Genomic DNA, 16,219 nt, shown 5'->3' with positions numbered 1-16,219 from the left:
TTTAGCTGTGTACGCATGCTCCGGAGGTGGGCTCTTAGCGCAGGTGCAGTTGACCGTACAGGTTGCTGTGAACGAAGATGCTGCGAGGGCTACGGGCGATCACAGCTCGGGTCCGGGGAGCCGGGGGTCAGAGGGGGAGCCACAGCGGGGGCCAGGTACGGAGAGCAGCGGGGGAGGGGCGCAAGCAATAGCGATGCGGCGGCGGTTTATCTGCACTGATGGATAATTGATCAATGGGGGTGTATATACCGGTGATTATATGGGGTAGCTGTATGTAGGGGTTATATGGGGTTTTATATAAGTGTGATGTATTCTATGTAGGGGCTGTATACAGGTGTGATAAACACATATTATATGGGGAGGGCAGGTACCAGGTTTACATAACGGGCTTTTCGCTGCGTCCAAAGGTCGGTTCTCTGCTCCGAGTGGAGTTTGATCTCGGCTAGTGAGAGGGGGAGATGGAGGAGAGTTCAAGATTGTCGCTGGTTCTTGTACTACTTCTCCATCCCCCCCTTCTTTCTGTGTCTTGCAGTACTTCTCGATTTATTATCCCCCCCCCCCCCCCCCACACACACATTCTGCTGGTTCTTGTAGTACTTCTCAATCCCTCCCCACTTCTTGCTAGGTCTTGTTGTACTTCTCGATTTTTTTTAATTTTTCCCCATTTCTTGCTAGGTCTTGTTGTACTTCTCGATTTCCCCCCCCCCCCCCCCCCCACCTGTTCTTGCTGGAGCTTGTAGTACTTCTCGATTGTTTGTTTTGTTTTTTTTTTCCCCTCTGTGTGGCTTACCAGAGAGTGGTGTGACCTAAAATGCAATGCATATTATTAAAAATTGCACAAACCTAAGTCCACCGATAGGCGTTGTAAAATCAAAGGTGTCTACAGATGCGCCAAACGTATCATCCAGCAGGGACCACAGTTATATATTTGGCGCATCTTTTGGCGGCTGGATCTACAGTTACATTGTCTGATGATGAGTTTAGCAAATCTGTCCCGTTGTGTTCACACCGCTGCTCTGTGTCTGCAGGGGGAGGGAGCCCGCCGCACCGCGCTCTACGACCTTCACCGTGAACATGGTGGAAAGATGGTGGAGTTTGCCGGCTGGAGCCTTCCAGTGCAGTACAAGGACAGCCACATCGCGTCTCACCTGCACACCCGCCAGCACTGCTCGCTGTTTGATGTCTCCCACATGATGCAGGTAGGACACACCTGATGTTACAATGGCAGAAATAAGTAATAACGGAATGTGCGGTAACATCCGCGGCCTTGATGTTTTACTTTGTATTTCAGACCCGGATACATGGAAAAGATCGCATCACGTTCATTGAGAGCCTCGTTGTCGGCGACATTGCAGAATTAAAGCAAAACCAGGTTCATATTATATGTATACATTGTATTACGTATCAGATCATCCTGTAATGGCACGGGGCTGACAACCCTACAGGCATGATATAGGGACTGGTTGTCAGTAACAAGGGGTGGGGCCGTGACTACCTCTCAGATATGATATAGGGACTGGTTGTCGGTGACAGGAGGCGGGGCTGTGACTACCTCTCAGATATGATATAGGGACTGGTTGTCAGTAACAGGAGGCGGCGGGGCTGTGACTACCTCTCAGACATAATATAGGGATTGGTTGTCGGTAACAGGAGGCGGGGCTGTGACTACCTCTCAGATATGATCTAGGGACTGGTTGTCGGTGACAGGAGGCGGGGCTGTGACTACCTCTCAGATATGATATAGGGACTGGTTGTCAGTAACAGGAGGCGGCAGGGCTGTGACTACCTCTCAGACATAATATAGGGATTGGTTGTCGGTAACAGGAGGCGGGGCTGTGACTACCTCTCAGACATGATATAGGGATTGGTTGTCGGTAACAGGAGGCGGGGCTGTGACTACCTCTCAGACATGATATAGGGATTGGTTGTCGGTAACAGGAGGCGGGGCTGTGACTACCTCTCAGATATGATATAGGGACTGGTTGTCGGTAACAGGAGGCGGGGCTGTGACTACCTCTCAGATATGATATAGGGACTGGTTGTCGGTAACAGGAGGCGGGGCTGTGACTACCTCTCAGATATGATATAGGGACTGGTTGTCGGTAACAGGAGGCGGGGCTGTGACTACCTCTCAGATATGATATAGGGACTGGTTGTCGGTAACAGGAGGCGGGGCTGTGACTACCTCTCAGATATGATATAGGGACTGGTTGTCGGTAACAGGAGGCGGGGCTGTGACTACCTCTCAGATATGATATAGGGACTGGTTGTCGGTAACAGGAGGCGGGGCTGTGACTACCTCTCAGATATGATATAGGGACTGGTTGTCGGTAACAGGAGGCGGGGCTGTGACTACCTCTCAGATATGATATAGGGACTGGTTGTCGGTAACAGGAGGCGGGGCTGTGACTACCTCTCAGATATGATATAGGGACTGGTTGTCGGTAACAGGAGGCGGGGCTGTGACTACCTCTCAGATATGATATAGGGACTGGTTGTCGGTAACAGGGCGGGGCTGTGGCTACCTTTCAGATATGATATAAGGATTGGTTGTCTGTAACAGGAGGCGGGGCTGTGACTACCTCTCAGACATGATATAGAGACTGGTTGGTTGTATGCAGTAATAGATGAATATTTGTTACTGTAGTATAAGGTGTTCATAACTCTTGATACCTTGCTGTCTCGGCAGGGTTCTCTGTCCCTCTTCACTAATGACCACGGCGGGATCATTGATGACCTCATCGTTACAAACACTTCCGATAATTACCTCTATGTAGTGTCCAATGCCGGCTGTGCTGAGAAAGACTCCGCCCACATGCAGGTAATGGCCTCCATCTTGTTGCTGGCGGTATTATCGACAGTCATTTGTTTATGTTTGTTTGCGCTTTCACTAGGACAAGCTGAAGGAGTTTAGAGCGGACGGACGTGATGTGGCGTTAGAGGTCATGGACTGCGCACTCCTGGCGCTACAAGGTGACGTTTGGTTAGTGTGCGACCGCCGTTACGTAATCTAGTTATGGCCTTCCTGCCCTCTCTGATGCGTGACTCCAGGATAGGGAGATTCTGTTTGGAGTAATGGTGTTGTGCGCCCTCTGGTGGTGGCAGATGACACAGATCATAAGAGCCTGCAATCTAACGCCAGCTCACAGATGAGTATCTGGTGGGCGCCATAATCTTCATGAATCCTCGTTTTGTTTTTTTTTGCCTCCAGGCCCTTCTACAGCAAATGTTCTCCAGGCTGGACTGAGTGACGACCTTACCAAGCTGACGTTCATGACCAGTGTCACTACCAGTGTGTTTGGAATCTCTGGCTGCAGAGTGACCCGGTGCGGGTACACAGGGGAGGATGGCGTGGAGGTAGGTGGTCGATGGAGGAGGGTGGAATGGAGACCTAAAATGGTCTGTGAACAGAACTGGACAGTTGAAGTTGTGCCAAGAAATGGTTATCCCGTATCCACAGGGTAGGGAATAACTTTGATTGGTGGCCATCCAACCACTGGGACCCACACTAATCCAGAGAACGGGGGTCCAGTCAGTCCCCCAGTAAATGGAACAGAGGTTGTGCAGGTGTGCCGCCACTCCATTCCCTTCTATGACAGCAATAGAGATTACGGAGTTCAAGCTCTTCGCCAATTTCCATCACGGTCATTGACCTCAATGGCGGTCTTGGGATAAGTGGGGGTCCCAGCGGTCAGACCAGCGCATATAATGTTGTTCCCCATCTTCTGGATAGAGGACGATGTCATAATTTGGCACAACCCTTTAAAGCCTAGCAACCTATGTCGAGGAGGAGCGTGCGGATCAGTCATGGCGTCCTGTGGTGTCTCTGCAGATCGCGGTGCCCGGTGCCAGAGCGGTGGAGCTGGCGGAGAGGCTGCTGCAGAGTGATGAAGTGAAGCTGGCGGGTCTAGCGGCCCGGGACAGCCTGCGCCTAGAGGCTGGCCTCTGTCTGTACGGCAATGACATTGATGAGAGTACGAGTCCGGTTGAGGCCAGCCTGGTGTGGACGTTGGGTGGGTGACATCAGTGTTGTCATAGGGAACCAGAGCAGACGAGGAGCTGGACACCGTGTAATGTCTTCTCATGCTCTCATAGGTAAACGCCGCAGAACCGCCATGGACTTTCCTGGAGCTTCAGTCATTGTGCCACAGATTAAAGGAAAAGTGACACGGAAACGCGTTGGGATAACATCTGCGGGGCCTCCTGTCCGCCAGCATACGCCAATCCTGAACCTGGAGGGACGCGTCATCGGTGAGTAGATAATGGGGTGCTGCATGTTTTATCGCCATCTCCTGTGCAAGTTGCGGGGGTCCCAGGCCCACCTCAGTTACGTTACCTGCAGGTATAACCCTCTGTCTGTTCTCTCCAGGTGAGGTGACAAGTGGCTGTCCCTCCCCCTGCTTACGGATGAACGTGGCGATGGGATACGTAGAGCCGGAGTATGTAAAAGCGGGCACCGCACTGCGACTGGAGGTCAGGAAGAAGATGGTGGACGGCGCAACCTGCAAAATGCCGTTCGTGCCATCACGATACTATAACCTAAAGTAACAAACCGTTAGAGGAAGATATAGCCCCCCCCCCCCCCCCTAATACTAAGGCGCTGTTCACATCACGTTTTTGCCCTCCGTTTAGCGAGTCCTGGGAATCCTCCTAACGTATGCGTTAAACATGGCAGTAGGCTTTTGTTCCCAGATTGGGGACCAAGAGAGGGACTTTTTGACATCCGTCTGACCGTATACGGCAGAGCGCCATTCTATACAACAGTCTACTGTAGGAACTGTGTTTAACAGATGCCATAAGAGCTGGTACCAGATCGCTGTATGGTGTCTGTTGGCCTCTGTGCCATGTCTGGAAGCGCCAGGGACGTAGTTCGGTGTAGGGGGGTCATCACTGGAGCGTCTCATGTCATATCCGCTTGGTCTGTGAGTAAAAGTGCAGCCGTCATCCTCCCCCCACCCCCAAGGATGCATCACTTATTAACCCCTCAATACCTGCTGTCTAGTCCAGTTGCCCGAGCCTTTTATATAGTGGTTTTCACAAGGGTGTGTTATGGGTGAAGGTGGCCCTCAGGTCGTTAAGGACATTGGACACCGTATGTGGGTGGCACCACAAATCCCTTCATTACGGCTTAATTTACGTCACTGGATGACCATGTATGTTGCATAATACACATGATGGCGGGTGTATCCCTGGGTGCCCTGGTTTGTGGTGTATTATTTGGGTAGTGGATCATGGAAGGGCTCTAATTTTTACTATAGAGCGGCAGATGGGCTGTACGGTGCCATCTATCCCGCATGCCTATAGCATGGATCACATTGCAGCCTGCGGTATATAGCAGGTGTTCTAATGTCTTGTATATCTCTGCCTGCAAACTTCAAAGGTGATGTGAACAGATCCTGATCTTAAGTGCCTCCCATAACACCCCCCCCCCCCCCCCATCCTCCTCCCCTGTAGGACTGTAGCCCCTTCTGTAAGGTACGCAGCAGTATGGGGCCCCCAGGGGTCAGTCACATCTCAGGGACCATAATGTGTGCCAAAGCACTACTGGACATTCCAGGGCCCCGGCTGCTCTCTGTAGCACTGTTAGCTTGTCGCTCTACATCATTGTAGGTGGCGAGTCTAGCGACTGTTGGGGTGCTGGCGCTGACAAACGAGCTACACCCAGTGGCAAATACCAGGGAAGACACTGATTAAAGGGCCGATGCAGTCCCATGTAAATGACGCTGCACAGAACACGACAATCTGTGACTGGGGTGGGAGAGCTGAAAGGTGAAGGCATTATGCCACAGCAGCCAATCAGATCCCACCTCTTACTAGGCAGATTAAAGACAGTGATCTGATTGGCTACTGCTGGCAACTCTTCCACTTTTTTTCTTTGCGGTAGTGTGGCTGTTTCACTGTGTTTGAGATCTCTGCTTGCTGTCAGGGAATTTGTAAACTTTTCTTCATAGCCAGAGGCGGATCCCACATTCTGGTCCTGTGCTCACAGCTAAGGCTTGTTACAGTGTATCAGTGCAGTCTGGACTGTAGAACAGAGATTCTGATGATAATGAAGCTTCATTTACATGGGACTACAGTAGTGAATTGTAGCCAGAGATCTGCTGTTACATAGGGCTGCTGTGAGGTCATGTGACTCTTCCAGCTCGTAAAGTCACAGCGCTGCAGTTACATGGGGCTGGCTGTGAAGTTGCCTGCGTCTCCTGGGCCGTAGCTCCTCAGCGCTGCTCCGCCTTCAAGTGTTAATGACTTTTGTAGCAAATTAAAATCCGTTTCCTTTATGCCTTCTTCCTGCGTCTTCATGCCGTCACCCAGCACCAGATCACACGGAGGCTGAGCGCCACATGGGAAGTCATGACAGTGAGGTGCAGTGAGAGAGGTTCCCCATCAGAACAGGCGACGCCTCCAATACTGCGCCATTCTTGGTGCTATGGAGGGCTGAATCCTACAGCCGTCTCTTAACTGACCAAAGCTGAGCATCTACAGGTGGATGGCACAAGCGTTCTTGGCGGTAACTTTACGCCACAGCCAAATCCGCCGTTCAGCCTGTATATCTTAGGCTGCCCTCACAGACCTGTAATCGCTGCAGGTGTTTCCCAACAATCGGCTACAGTGGCGAAATCCACATCTAAATGGATTTGGCTGCGTTTTTTTAAGTAGATCTGCTGCGGGATTTAACCTTTGGCATTTTAAGGGTTAAACTTCACAGCATCAATAGACGTGCTGCGGACTTAGAATCTGCAGTATTTTTTCAAAAATGCTGCAAATTTTATGCAGAAATTTTTCACGAACTCAGATTTTTTTTTTTCCCATCTTGTCCGCGTGGCTTGGACTGTGAGTGCTGCAGGATTTTCCCACATCTCCAGGCCAGGTGAGGGAGGCTTAAGGCTACTTTCACACATGGCGGAGTTTCCATACCCTCTAGGTGCGGATTTACAGCGCGATCCCTGGGGGCTTTCTGTTGCAGAATATGCTGTACGGGTGATTTTCATGTGTGATATCTGACCAACTGTGATATGGTCAGATATCCTGTGTGAAAATGACCTATTGTTTTCAATTAAGCCATTTACATAAGTGATTTTTCTCTCGGTCCTAGGTGTGGCAATTTTTCTATTTTTGGTGTAAGAATCTCACATTCTTTCCTCTGACAGGTAAAATAAAATTGCGTCGCTCTTGCATGTAAACACGAGTTTCACACAAGTGTGATGCAAATTTTTATATATCTTTACTATTAAGAAGATATGCAATTTTTCCGGTGTGTGAAACGTGCTGTGATCCATCACACTCAAACTGCAGGTTAAAGAGACTCTGTCACATTCTGAGCTTATGGACTGTAAGTAGGTGACCTGCTGAGGCCGGGGGTGTAAGTGTTATATATCTTCTCCCCCCCCCCCCCCCCCGATGTCAGCACTGGTAGTTGTCGCTCAGCGCACTGAGTAGCGTTGCCAAGTAGCCGCCCATTATAAAATGAGAACAGGCGGACTACTTACTGCGCCACGTAATTGAGTGACTTGCGACAGTGACAGCAGGGCAATGATGGGGGAGGTAAGTATAACACTTACAGCCCCGGATTCAGCAGGTCATCTACTTTCAGCCCATAAGTTTAGCTTACAGGCCTAGAAGTAGGTGACAGATTCCCTGTACAGAGTGCAATATTGGTCTGAGTTTCTTGAACCAATATGGCACTCGCCTTTCTGCCAACACCCTGAGGGTACACTTACATGGGCAGGAGGGTGATATCTGACTGATGGTGATATGCTCCTATATAATTTGTGCATTAATTCACATCCGTTTATTCAGATGAGCGATCTCTCTATTAGACTTATGGTCCGAGATGGAGAAATCGCATCTCCTAGTCTGGGGCGATTCTATTTAGGAATTGCCCATTATTTACTACTGGGGAAAAAATTGCATCACAATTGCATATAAGGGCGATGCAGGTTTTTTTGTTTTAATATATCTCTACACTATTGAATAAAAAAATGCAATTTTCACTTGAGAGTGTGTAGAAATCTCCCTCTAAGGGCTGTTCTGTAAAATCGAGTCATACAGGATTTTACCACTGTGGAACCGCCGTATTGCTGCGTATGGTAGCGATATTGCACAATCTTAATGGGGTTTTTCCCCTTTCATTTAAATTTCCCGCGCTGTCTCTTCACAGCGCCCCGTATGTACGCCACCCATCTGCAATGTAATTGGGTATAGCCGACGTTTATTACGTGCTCTCACTCGTAATATGCGGCAAAATAGAACATGCGCCATTCTTTTTTTTTTTGTGCTCGCGTATTACACAATGCTTAAGCCTGGGGAAGAACCCTGAGCGGTTTGAAAGCTTGCTATAACATCATGTATTTTTGTTAGGCAGTAAAAAGTATCTCCTCTACAAGATTACTTGGTTTCTCCTGCTACGAACAATTACATTCTATACAATACTTACACACATATGTAAGCGAAACAGCGTACGGCAAGGTCTTTGCCTGTGAATTACCGCGTATCACATGCCCGTAAGACGTGATGATCTAACGCTAGGGTGAGGCTAGCCTAATAGGCGTATTTGATCCTGTGCACAAAACCCACAGCACTTTTTCCACTAATCTCCATGCAAGAATGACAATTCTAGATAGAGTATGCTCATTATACTCTCATAGAAATGTAGAGATGAGCATAGCTCACCTCCTCCACCTCCCTGCACAATTACCTCTGTGCATATCACAGCGCAGGCCTGCAACATGGAAGTCATTAGATGGGGACAGCGCCTCCTCCCTGCAGTAATTAAAGCCCCAGGGCCACCCCATCCATAAGTTACATAAATAAAGGCAGATGAGAAAAACAGATTCCATTCCAGGTGTAATGATACATTCCCATTTTATGATGAAGTCTTCTGCAACTTTGTTTCAATTCTTCATTATTTTTAAAGTGTCTGCTTGCTGTAAGTGAATAGAAACTGGAGTGTTTGTTACAATGTATCAGATGTATGGAAAGTTGCAGAACTGATCGTCCACGTTGACTCCTCCGCGCACTGCGGACACGCGGGACATCACATGACATGAAGAATAAGGCCATGGTCACCACACGGTGATTCTCACAGAAGGCGCCAGCACGCGGCTACCAACTCACATTCTGAGGAAGCGGAGACCAGTTGTGGCCGCCACTAAACTAAGGCAAGGGGGACAATCTCGTTGCCCCCCCAAATATACATCCAACATGGTACAGACACCCTATTCCCCCACCAAAAAAAAAATGAAAATCAGTCCCAGAATGCACAGTGACTATGCAAAGGATGAGGACGTAGCTAGCCCCCTCTGCTGGACAGGCGTGGAGCAGACACAGCGGTCACATGACTATTTCTTTCACAGAAGTTCATGTTGAGCAGATAAGTCAATGACGGAGACGTGGACACACCTGGCCGCCATCTTGTCCGCTCGCTGATGCTCGCCATTCTCACTCCTGATGCGTTTTTAGGGATTCTGTGCTCGAGCTTTCCCTGTAAAATAAACAGCAACATGAAGTCCTGCCGGCAGCGGAAAAGTGACGGATCCCACATCCACCCACTGCAGGCGCTACTCACCAGATGGAGTAATGAGATGGGTACTCCGGGGTCCCCCCGTTCTGTCCCCCCATGCCTGAGGAGGGAGAAAAACATTAGAGATGGTGGAGCAGGCCATTCATCCCAGACGTGGGAGCATCCGTACAGGGGCCAGAGGGGTAAGGGGCCGGGGCAGAGGGATGAGGGGGAAGAAGGGTGAGGTACCAGCTGCAGTGGTTATGGGGGGGTCAGTACATGGGGGGCAGAGGTGTCGGCTGTAGGGGTTATGAGGGGCAAGGTGCCAGCTGTATGGGTTATTGGGGTTTAGTACATTGGGGACAGAGGTGCCAGCTGTATGGGTCATGGGGGGTTAGTATATGCAGGACAGTGGGGTGAGGTGCCAGCTGTAGTGGTTATGAGGGGTCAGTACATGGGAGACAGGTGTTGGCTGTTGGAGATATGGGGGAGTTAGTACATGTAGGACAGAGAGGCGAGGTGTCAGCTGTGGGGGTTATGAGGGGGTCAGTACATGGGGGACAGGTGTTGGCTGTAGGAAATATGGGGGGTCAGTACATGGGGGACAGGTGTTGGCTGTAGGAAATATGGGGGGTCAGTACATGAGGGACAGAGCGGCGAAGTTCCGGCTGTGGAGGTTATGGGGGGGGTTGAGGTGCTGGTTATGGGGGGGGGGGGGCATGAGTTATAAGGTCAGCTGGTGGGTTGGGGGGCTTTGAGGTGTGTTGGGTTATGGGGGGCAACTGGTGGATTGCGCAGGCTGTAGAAAGGTACAGGGACCATGTTGTGTAGGCCAGTCAGCCCCGCCCCCCACTATACCGCCAGCCGTATACATATATAGATATATATCTTCTCGGGTCCCCCGTCTACACCCGTACACAGGAGCGCCCGCTCACCCTGCCGGTAGTACAGGCCGTTCACCGTGCGCCCGTACATCCACCACGACAGCTGTATGAGGGCTAAGCTGAGGAGCAACCAGGCAAGCAGCAGCTTGAAGATGGCGGCTCTCAGGTCGTTGCTCTCCCAGTCCCGACTAAAGTCCGAGCAGACCCCGAGCAGGAAGCCCACCAACGGGGAGAAGAGAGCGGAGTCGCCGGAATCCATTACTGGACACAGGCCCCGCCCACACCACTGGCAATTACCCGTGGGCGGGGCCTATCGTGGTGTAACCGATGTACGAGAGGGGCGTGGCCAAGGTTACATGTCAGCAATGTGTGTTCCCTGCAGTGTGATGTGTTAGTAACATGTGATATCTGCAGTGTTATGAACCAGTAACTGTGTGATCCCTGCAGTATGATGTGTCAGTAATAACTGTGTGATCCTTGCAGCGTGATACCTGAAGCTTGATGTGTCAGTAAAACTGTGTGATCTCAGCAGCCTGATGTGATCCCTGCGGTGTGATGTGTCAATAATATGTGATGCTTGCTTGCTTGCAGTGTGTGTTGTTTCAGTGCAGCATGATGACGAAACTGTGTGATCCCTGCAGTGTGGTGTGTTAGTAATGTGTGGTCTCTGCAGCACGATTTCACAGTTTTAGGCCACTATCACACATGCATTTTTTACTGCAGTATACCTCTCATTGATTTCAATGGTGCTTCGCAGACATTCGCTTGAACGCAGCGTTTTCTAATACCGCATTTTTCAAATGCTGTCTGCTCTATTTTGCTGGGTTTTCACGCTTTTTAACGCACCTCATCACCCATCACAATCATGGGGTGCGTTAAAAGCGGCTGTTGGACGCAGTAACGAAAACAGCATTAAGATCATGACAAAATGCCGCAATCAAAATCGCAGCATTTTGCCGACACTAGGGTGCCTTCACACTTGCAATAAAGACTGCGCATGTGAGAGTGAGTGAAAACGCAGAATTATAAAACCAACGATTTTCTTTTTATATATTCTTTATTTATTGCAGAAAGTTATTCAATGCCAACTGGGTAACAACTTAAAGAATCAATCTCGTTCACCTTGCCTGTCCGTCTCAATGTTAAACAGATTAAGTGGCACAAATTTCCATGTAAACTTAGAAAACAAGTCAAACTAAACAATAAATCAGGTCTCGCTTAACTTCCTGGCTCCGTCTGCAGCATTTTCCACATTACACTATGCTGAACTTCGTGGCTTTATGCATTGTATAACATATTCACAAGTAGCTACTGAAACAGACTAGACACATAAGGGGTGCGTACAGGGTTGCGACTGGGCTTGTCGCTGCTGGGGTTATGGCAGGGGGGGGGTGTGGTTGGGAGGGGGTGAGGGATGTTTTAGTTAACTTGGGGGATTAGTAGTTGGCGGTATTCTTCTGTGTTTTGGAAGTCTATCCAGTGGTACCATGTTTTCCGGAACTTTTCTTGCGTACCCTTTAGTGCTGCAGAGAGGTCCTCCATCTCCTTAATCCAGTTGACTGTATTTAGCCATAGTGCCAGTGAGGGCGGAGCTGTCTGTCTCCATCGCCTCGCTATACACGACCTCGCCGCGCTCACCAAGAAGCAGACCACAGATTTTTTATATGACGCCAGTGGGATGTCACTATGATGTAGGAGGAAGAACGCAGGCGTCCTCGGGATGGCGTAGTGGGTAAATTTAGAGGTGACCCGCCATACCTCTGACCAGTAGCCCGCCAGCACCGAACACTCCCAGAAGACGTGCAGCATGGTCCCCTGTTCCGCGCCGCATCTCCAGCACGTAGGGGAGACCGACGGGAATATCTTATTCAGAAGGGAGGGCACCCTGTACCATCTGGAGAGAATCTTAAAGCCAGATTCTTGTATTCTGCTGGAGATGGATGCCGAGTGTGTGATAGTGTATATTTTGTCTGTTTCTTCAGCGGTGAGGTTGATTCCTAATTCCCCTTCCCATTTTTCAATGTATTTTGGGGGGGCGGCTCCCGGCAGTGAGACAAGGATATTGTAGATTCTAGATAGCGTGTGTCTCGAGGGGCCCTCTCCAGTGCAGATTGCTTCAAATTGTGTTTTTGGGCGTGAAAACCTATTTGGCTGAGGTAGAGACTGTAGAAAGTGTCTTAGCTGCAGAATCTGCCAGAGTGGGAGAGGGGTTGGTACGGAGGGCCCTCTTAACGTGTCCACCGAAAGCCACTGGCCATTTTGTAGGAAGTGTTCTGCCCTATATCTGCCTTCTGTTATCCAAGTGCGGAACACTCCCTTCTCCCCCCCTGGGTGGAAATTCGGGTTTCCTAGGATCGGGAACATTGGGGATGGCCTGGGGGACACGTCTATCCTCTCTAGTATCTTGGCAGCCAATGACAGTGTGGGTCCGATGGTGGGGTGTCTCATCACTTCTCTCAGGCTGGGTCCGTCCGACCAGGGAAGGGTCACCAGCGGTGCATGTGACGCCGTTTGCTCGATGGCTATCCACTGCTTGAGTGCAGCGTGCCGATGCCAGTCTATGATGCGTACCAGGTGTGCCGCTTGGTGGTATTTAAAACCAACGATTTTCAATGGTTTCATTCCCATTTGCGATGTTTTCACTCACGCAATGTTGCAAGATTTTAAAATCGCAGCATGCCCTATCTTTCTGCTTTTTGTGATTTTTTTTTTTTTTTTTTTTGCTTGTCTATGTTTCATTATGAAGCCTCCCTTTTATTGCAACACACAAACTTGCGAGTTTCGTGCAATGCATTTTTAACTTTAGAAACTCCTATTGACTTTCACACAATAAAATTATGTGAGAAAATCGCGGGCGGCAGCAATGTGCAATTTTTCACAAGAAAAAGCATCGCTGACGCTCAAAAATTGCATGAACAAAGATGCGATTTTTGCCAGGATTTTCTCCAGCCCGAAAATCGCTACCATGTAAAGCATTGGATTCCAATGCATTCATTTACACGGGCAATTTTTTAGCTGCAAGGAAAAATCGTGACTTAAAATCGCCAGATCGCCAGTGATTTTCAGCCACAATTTTTCCTTGCAGCGTCAATAGATAGGATATTGCCTATCTTTAGCTGAAAATCACAGGGAGCTCCCATAGATTGCTATGGGAGCTGAAAAGAACTGGAGGGGGAGAGAGTTTACCTGCTGCGCGCTTGTTGAAGAAGACAGCTGGCTCTATTTAGCTAAATAGAGCGATTCTGCTGACCGCCGCTGCAGCGTTCGTTCATGTGATACGTTCGTGTGAATGGACAAGAAAACGCTAATTCCTTTTGGAATTACATTGCGGCAATGCAGCAATTTTATTTTTAAACGATGCATTTGCATGAAAACTCAATGCAATGTGATGTGTCAGTAATGTGTGATCTTTGCAGTGTGATGTGTGTAACTGTGTGATCTCTGCAGCATGATGTGTGTAACTGTGTGATCTCTGCAGCATGATGTGTGTAACTGTGTGATCTCTGCAGCATGATGTGTCAGTTAGGGCTTTTACCCACTGGCGTTTTTTTAACGCTGCGATATTGCTGTTTTTTTTCTGCAAATGTCAAAGGGACTTTCTAATGTTAAAATCGCATCGCACAAAAATCGCAGAAGTGCAAACTTGCGATTTTTGTGCGATGTGATGTTAACATTAGAAAGTCCCATTGACATTTGCAGAAAAAAAGCGCAGCGATATCGCAGCGTTAAAAAAACGCCAGTGGGTAAAAGCCATAATTGTGTGATCTCTGCAGCATGATGTGTCAGTAAGGCCCCCTGCACAAGGACGTAAATTCCACGGCGGGATTTCCTGCAGAATTTCCGCCCGTGCCCGCCTGCATAGAATTCCATTACAAAACGCAATCCTATGCAGATGGCCACGATTTGTCCGGGTGAAAACACGCGCGGAAAACAAATCACGGCATATTCTATTTCTCTGCGGGTCTCGCAGAGGCCCGCACAGAAATATCAGTAGTGATGGGCCGGCTCCACTCTGCGAATGCGCTTGCTGGTCGGCAGCCGGCACATAGCAGAGACGGAAGACATCGGGAGTGGGTGAGCTGCAGGCCTCTGCAGGGACACGGGTCCGCATCCTGCTGCGAGAATTCTTGCAGTGGGATCCGACCCGGCCGTCTGCAGGCGGCCTAATTGTGTGATCTCTGCAGCATGATGTGTCAGTAAGGGCGAGCACCCACTGGCGTTTGCGTTTTCCGCGGGAAAAAACGCAGCGTTTTCGCCGCGTTTCCCGCGATTTTTCCGCGCGTTTTTCGCGGCGTTTTCGCGGCTTTTCCGTTAATTTCCATTGACATTCATGAGTGCATTAGGAGAAAATAGGGACACATATGCAACTGACAGTTCCTATGTTAAAAACGCAAACGCAACGCAAAAAAAACGCCAGTGGACAGGAACACATGTTATCTCTATGCCTGTGCAGGAAAAACGCAAAACGCAAAACGCAGGTAAAAAAACGCCAGTGGGTGCTCGCCCTTATTGTGTGATCCTTGCAGTGTGATGTGTCTATAATGTATGATCCCTGCAGTGTGATGTGTCAGTAACTGTGTGATGCGTCAGTAATGTGTGATCCCATGGCACCCGTGATGTGTGCTGTCTGTCATACACTAGTGAAGGAGCAAGTCGCACTATGTGATGTCGTACATCTGCAAATATATTTGCTATATGTCATATAGTGAAGTGGTAGATATGATGCTTAGTGTTTGATAGACACTAGTGAGGCCACGGCCATGATGTGTGGTGTCTGACTCTCTAATACACTAGAGAAGCAGCAGTTATATGTGGTGTCTGTGGTATAGTAGTGAGGCAGGAGCCATTATATGTGGTGTCTGTGGTACAGTAGTGGGATGGGAGCCATTATATATGGTGTCTGTGGTATAGTAGTGAGGCGGGAGACATTATATATGGTGTCTGTGGTACAGTAGTGAGGCGGGAGCCATTATATGTGGTGTCTGTGGTATAGTAGTGAGGCGGGAGCCGTTATATGTGGTGTCTGTGGTATAGTAGTGAGGTAGGAGCCATTATATATTGTGTCTGTGGTATAGTAGTGGGGTGGGAGCCATTATATGTGGTGTCTGTGGTATAGTAGTGAGGTAGGAGCCATTATGTATTGTGTCTGTGGTATAGTAGTGAGGCGGGAGCCATTATATATTGTGTCTGTGGTATAGTAGTGGGGTGGGAGCCATTATATGTGGTGTCTGTGGTATAGTAGTGAGGTAGGAGCCATTATATATTGTGTCTGTGGTATACTAGTGGGGTGGGAGCCATTATGTGCAGTGTCTGTGGTATAGTAGTGAGGCGGGAGCCATTATATGTGGTGTCTGTGGTATAGTAGTGAGGCGGGAGCCTTTATATGTGGTGTCTGTGGTATAGTAGTGAGGCGGGAGCTGTTATATGTGGTGTGCATGTGGTATAGTAGTGGGGCGGGAGCCATTATGTGCAGTGTCTGTGGTATAGTAGTGAGGCGGGAGCCATTATATATTGTGTCTGTGGTATAGTAGTGAGGTAGGAGCCATTATATATTGTGTCTGTGGTATAGTAGTGAGGTAGGAGCCATTATATATTGTGTCTGTGGTATAGTAATGCAATGGCATCCATGATATGTGGTGTCTGTGGTATAGTAGTGGGATGGGAGCCATTATATATGGTGTCTGTGGTATAGTAGTGAGGCGGGAGCCATTATATATGGTGTCTGTGGTATAGTAGTGAGGCGGGAGCCATTATATATGGTGTCTGTGGTATAGTAGTGGGATGGGAGCCATTATATATGGTGTCTGTGGTATAGTAGTGATGCGGGAGCCATTAT

The 16,219-nt window shown here is 49.1% G+C and overlaps 2 protein-coding genes across 3 annotated transcripts; one reads left to right on the top strand and one right to left on the bottom strand.

Moving 5' to 3' along the window:
* The first annotated feature begins 29 nt into the window (after positions 1-29).
* Positions 30-6,278, top strand: AMT (aminomethyltransferase). 2 transcript variants are annotated; one of them, XM_066596835.1, is made up of 9 exons: positions 30-43; positions 1,029-1,199; positions 1,292-1,372; positions 2,690-2,821; positions 2,895-2,973; positions 3,212-3,357; positions 3,833-4,013; positions 4,096-4,251; positions 4,370-6,278. In XM_066596835.1, exons 2-9 carry the CDS (start codon positions 1,086-1,088, stop codon positions 4,546-4,548), a joined length of 1,068 nt encoding a protein of 355 aa, XP_066452932.1. In that variant the 5' UTR covers positions 30-43; positions 1,029-1,085; the 3' UTR covers positions 4,549-6,278. The 2 variants fall into 2 exon arrangements, with proteins under 2 accessions (XP_066452932.1, XP_066452931.1); XM_066596834.1 differs by lacking the exon at positions 30-43 and adding an exon at positions 52-155.
* A 2,567-nt stretch (positions 6,279-8,845) lies between these two features.
* On the bottom strand, positions 8,846-10,686 carry TCTA (T cell leukemia translocation altered). The gene is made up of 3 exons (XM_066596833.1): positions 10,435-10,686; positions 9,566-9,620; positions 8,846-9,481 (listed from the first exon to the last, which is right to left on the bottom strand). Exons 1-3 carry the CDS (start codon positions 10,640-10,642, stop codon positions 9,439-9,441), a joined length of 306 nt encoding a protein of 101 aa, XP_066452930.1. The 5' UTR covers positions 10,643-10,686; the 3' UTR covers positions 8,846-9,438.
* Positions 10,687-16,219: the final 5,533 nt, after the last annotated feature.

This window comes from Eleutherodactylus coqui, chromosome 3, assembly GCF_035609145.1.
Source record: "Eleutherodactylus coqui strain aEleCoq1 chromosome 3, aEleCoq1.hap1, whole genome shotgun sequence".
Taxonomy (NCBI): domain Eukaryota; kingdom Metazoa; phylum Chordata; class Amphibia; order Anura; family Eleutherodactylidae; genus Eleutherodactylus; species Eleutherodactylus coqui.
This window is presented reverse-complemented; position numbering and strand designations above follow the sequence as displayed.

Coding starts and splice junctions, on each gene's coding strand:
- AMT (XM_066596834.1), top strand. CDS start 78: ATGCTGCGAGGGCTACGGGCGATCACAGCTCGGGTCCGGGGAGCCGGG. Junction 3,358..3,832: donor CAGGGGAGGATGGCGTGGAG/GTAGGTGGTCGA, acceptor GTGTCTCTGCAG/ATCGCGGTGCCCGGTGCCAG. Junction 4,014..4,095: donor CAGCCTGGTGTGGACGTTGG/GTGGGTGACATC, acceptor ATGCTCTCATAG/GTAAACGCCGCAGAACCGCC.
- TCTA (XM_066596833.1), bottom strand. CDS start 10,642: ATGGATTCCGGCGACTCCGCTCTCTTCTCCCCGTTGGTGGGCTTCCTG. Junction 9,621..10,434: donor CGGCCTGTACTACCGGCAGG/GTGAGCGGGCGC, acceptor CTCCCTCCTCAG/GCATGGGGGGACAGAACGGG. Junction 9,482..9,565: donor CCATCTCATTACTCCATCTG/GTGAGTAGCGCC, acceptor TTTATTTTACAG/GGAAAGCTCGAGCACAGAAT.